Genomic DNA, 3482 nt, shown 5'->3' with positions numbered 1-3482 from the left:
CTCGAAGATATCAGAAACATCGGCTACACTTGCACTTCCCTAGAAAAGTAAAGGGGACATCAATCAGTTGATCCCTCGTACCCTATTGATACGTAGACACAATTAAGTTCAACCTGTGCATTGAGGGCACATGGACCGACCGTTCATGTAAATTTGATTGTTGACCAACGAAGTCATAATGCTGTTAACTCCAGGAAGGTCGCCAAATTGAGAGCGCGCGCTTCATACGAAACTGAACAAAATGCTTGAATTGACGACATGAAAATATTTTGCTTTCTCGTTTGCACAGGCACGAAAAAACATTTTAGAATACCTTGGAAACATCCGTAGAGCTCTACCCTCATTGAAACGGCAACATACCAAGCAACTGGTCGGAAACGGATGTAAAGTGCCCTGATTGGTGGCTTAAGTTCATGATAAACAATAGTGTTCTGGTCTGTGTTTCCAACAAATTCCTAAATTAATGATGGGAAAAAATTAGAGGAAAATTGATAACCGCATCACGCGTTATGAGAAGTAAGTTATTACAAAGGAAATATTATCAAATTTAAACGCTCAAACCCATTGATGACTAGTATGAGAAATTATCCAATGATAACGATGCATGTGGTTCACTTGTTGTTGTTGTTCTTAATTATTGTTGGCGTTGTTGTCGTTCCTCCTTGTGATGTTTTGTGGAATTTAGAATGTTACAATTTAAGTCGCGTTAATTTCAAAGACCTTAATTTACTGGAGCGTTTATTTTCTATAACAAGGTGTTCGCCGAGAATCACTTTTCCTTCTGCGAATAATTGTTAATTTAAATACTTGACACGTGTCACTTAATCTTGGTATTGTCCGTCTAACATGAGAAAAATGAGCGTAGAGCTCACTTTACCTTTCTTGATCTTCGGTCTTGTTCCAAGTAGTAAGCGAAGTTCACTCCGTAGTCACTGTACTCGAGGTTATATTTGGTAACCCAATGGCATGCATCACTTTTTCCCTGTGTTGCAACGCCGTTTATCCGAGTTTGATTCCCAAGGTAAATCTGCAGCCATTGATTGCCATCATTAGAACCCGCTGTCCACGCTCCCTCGTTGACTCCGGATTTCAAAAAGTTAAGTCTACCCTGGACAGCAGTATGGTTTGGACCCAATTCCGAAGAGGCACTGATTTGTCCATTAGAGACTCCACCGTCTTCCATTCCAAGAGATTTATGACATGGTAGAGGCTCTATGTTACCAGTAAAACGACAGACATTACACTATATAGCTTCGAAATAAACAATACATAAGATGTGTGGCACTCAACTTTTGTTGACCGAATGGCCTCCTTAGTCCCTTCGTTTAAAAGGGGGTTCTAGTCACGAAGCTTATCATATCCTTACAGCAACTTAAATTAAACACATTCGTCATTTTCCTTTAACAGTGTTAACTACCTTATTTACTCGAACTGAAACAATAACAGCTCACAACAATTCCCACAAGCCCTAGAAAAACAAAAGTGGTAGTGTTTACAACGGATTATGAAAATTGAGGTTCTCGAGAGGTAGTGGCTAACCGCAACTTTTCAGTTTGCCTTCTACGTACCGGAACACTGCACACCATCTTCTGAGTACCCTTGAAGACAAGTACAGTTAAATGAGCCAAACGTGTTTATGCATTGCGCGTTCACGCTGCAGTTGTGTGCTCCATTTTGGCATTCATCTTCATCTGTATTAAAACCAATAAAAAAATAATTGTCAACACGGAAGAGTCGAATTAAAATTAAATCATAGACGACTACGGTCAAGAAGTGGTTGCACTGCCTCAGCAGTCTTCTAAAGGATCTACAGTTCAAAGATAGCAGTCGAGTATAAAAAAAAAAACTAGAAATGTCCCACGTGAAGTTTTTTGGCCATACTGGGTAAGGTTTTTGGGTAAGGCGGTAAGCTTCTTCTTGCCTTTATCCAGTCCCCATAGGGGTAAAAGTGGATAAGCAAGTGTTGAAAATCATACAACTTTTTCCATTACCTCTTCTGAATTTAGTTGTAAATTAAACTTAGCTAACAAATAAATTTCTTGCATATTTTTCATGGGAGAAAATTTATTTTACATTACCTTCAATACAGCCATACAGCTCCACTCTCATTGATATGTATCCATTCCAAGTTACTGGTCGAATACGGATAAAGCGTGCTAATGACTGGTGGTTGAAGTTCATGGTAAACAATACTTTTCCAGTCTGTGTTGCCATCGAACGTCTGTGTAAATAAAGTAACTTTATTTAATGTTGGAAAAATTTAACAGTTACAAAATGGCAAACCAGTAGCCCTTTCACTCGAGATCGAGATAAAATCGGCAACGAAGCTTGGCATTCTAGAGGTGAGAAAACCAGAGAGTGCGAAGCCCCTTATATCATGGATGAGTACTATTGGCCGAAAATGTACCCATACATCAGGACTAGGCCCAGTTGTTCTAAGGGTGGACAACATTATCTACCGGATAAATTACTTTCCAGTGGATAAGTGCTAACAAAACATACTGCGTTCCCAGCTGATCAGGATAGTGATTTATACGGTGGTTAGCGATATCCACCTGTTCAACAAATGGGGCCATAAAACTACAAAGGATAAATGGAAACATAAATGTCCGTGTGCTGCCTGGCACGTGTAAAAGTACAAAGTTAAAAAAAAAGTTCTTACTAGATGAGTCGTAATGGCCTGAAAAACAGTTCAAAATTCCATACGTTTCTGGCTCAGCCCTTCATCAGTGGAAAGTCACTTTCCACAGATGAAGGGCTGAGCCCGAAACGTATGTAACTTGAACTGTTAAGGACACTTACTACTTATTTAATGCGAACTTTTTTGAATTATTTACTAGTTATACCACTGCTGGAAAGCAGCACTGTTAAAGGATAAAGCATGTTACATTATTTAAATCCGTTTATTTGGGCAATCAGTAAGTAATTCGAATCTATTCGAAATATCTTCATTTATACAAAAACATGTAGAGGTGAGCAAAAAGGTGACTTGGGAACACCAGGTATCGCGATGAAGGCAAACACCAATAATAAAAATACTGCTTTGGTTTATTCTGAGCTTACTTCACCTTGATAACACTTTGTCCCTGTTCACTGTAGTATTGCAAGCTCAATTCATCGTTACCGTACTGCAGATTGTACGATTTTACCCAATAACCGACGTTGTCTCTTCCTTGGGTCGCTACTCCTGTTATATTGGCGAATCTGCTACCCAGATATATCTGCAGCCATTGATTTGTATCACGATAGGCTGTTTCCCAAGCTCCTGCTAGGTTGCTTCTTGGAAAGTGCAGTCTGCCTTGGATGGCGTGGTGACCGTTACTTTCAGTAGAAGCAGTAATTTTATCGTCTGAAAGAGCACCGTCTTCCATGCCGAGTGGACTTATACATTCTAGAAGTAGATACAAAATAAAATGTAAGTTCACTTCCTCTATACAGTCTATACAGTGCCTGGTGTACAGAAAGCGAGGCAGGCATTTTTT

General features: G+C 39.5%; 2 protein-coding genes across 2 annotated transcripts; both read right to left on the bottom strand.

Moving 5' to 3' along the window:
* Positions 1 to 313: 313 nt before the first annotated feature.
* On the bottom strand, positions 314 to 3316 carry LOC144640005 (retinoschisin-like; the record flags this gene model as incomplete). Its single annotated transcript, XM_078499254.1, has 5 exons — positions 3069 to 3316; positions 2079 to 2221; positions 1569 to 1691; positions 878 to 1212; positions 314 to 455 (listed from the first exon to the last, which is right to left on the bottom strand). Coding segments are annotated over exons 2-5 (736 nt in total), but the record flags the coding sequence as incomplete, so codon positions are not given.
* On the bottom strand, positions 3060 to 3391 carry LOC144640004 (retinoschisin-like; the record flags this gene model as incomplete). The annotated part of the gene is made up of 1 exon (XM_078499253.1): positions 3060 to 3391. A coding segment is annotated over one exon (332 nt), but the record flags the coding sequence as incomplete, so codon positions are not given.
* Positions 3392 to 3482: the final 91 nt, after the last annotated feature.

Source organism: Oculina patagonica, unplaced genomic scaffold (assembly GCF_052425735.1).
Source record: "Oculina patagonica isolate OP01 unplaced genomic scaffold, crgOcupat unplaced1633, whole genome shotgun sequence".
In the NCBI taxonomy this organism is placed as follows: domain Eukaryota; kingdom Metazoa; phylum Cnidaria; class Anthozoa; order Scleractinia; family Oculinidae; genus Oculina; species Oculina patagonica.
This window is presented reverse-complemented; position numbering and strand designations above follow the sequence as displayed.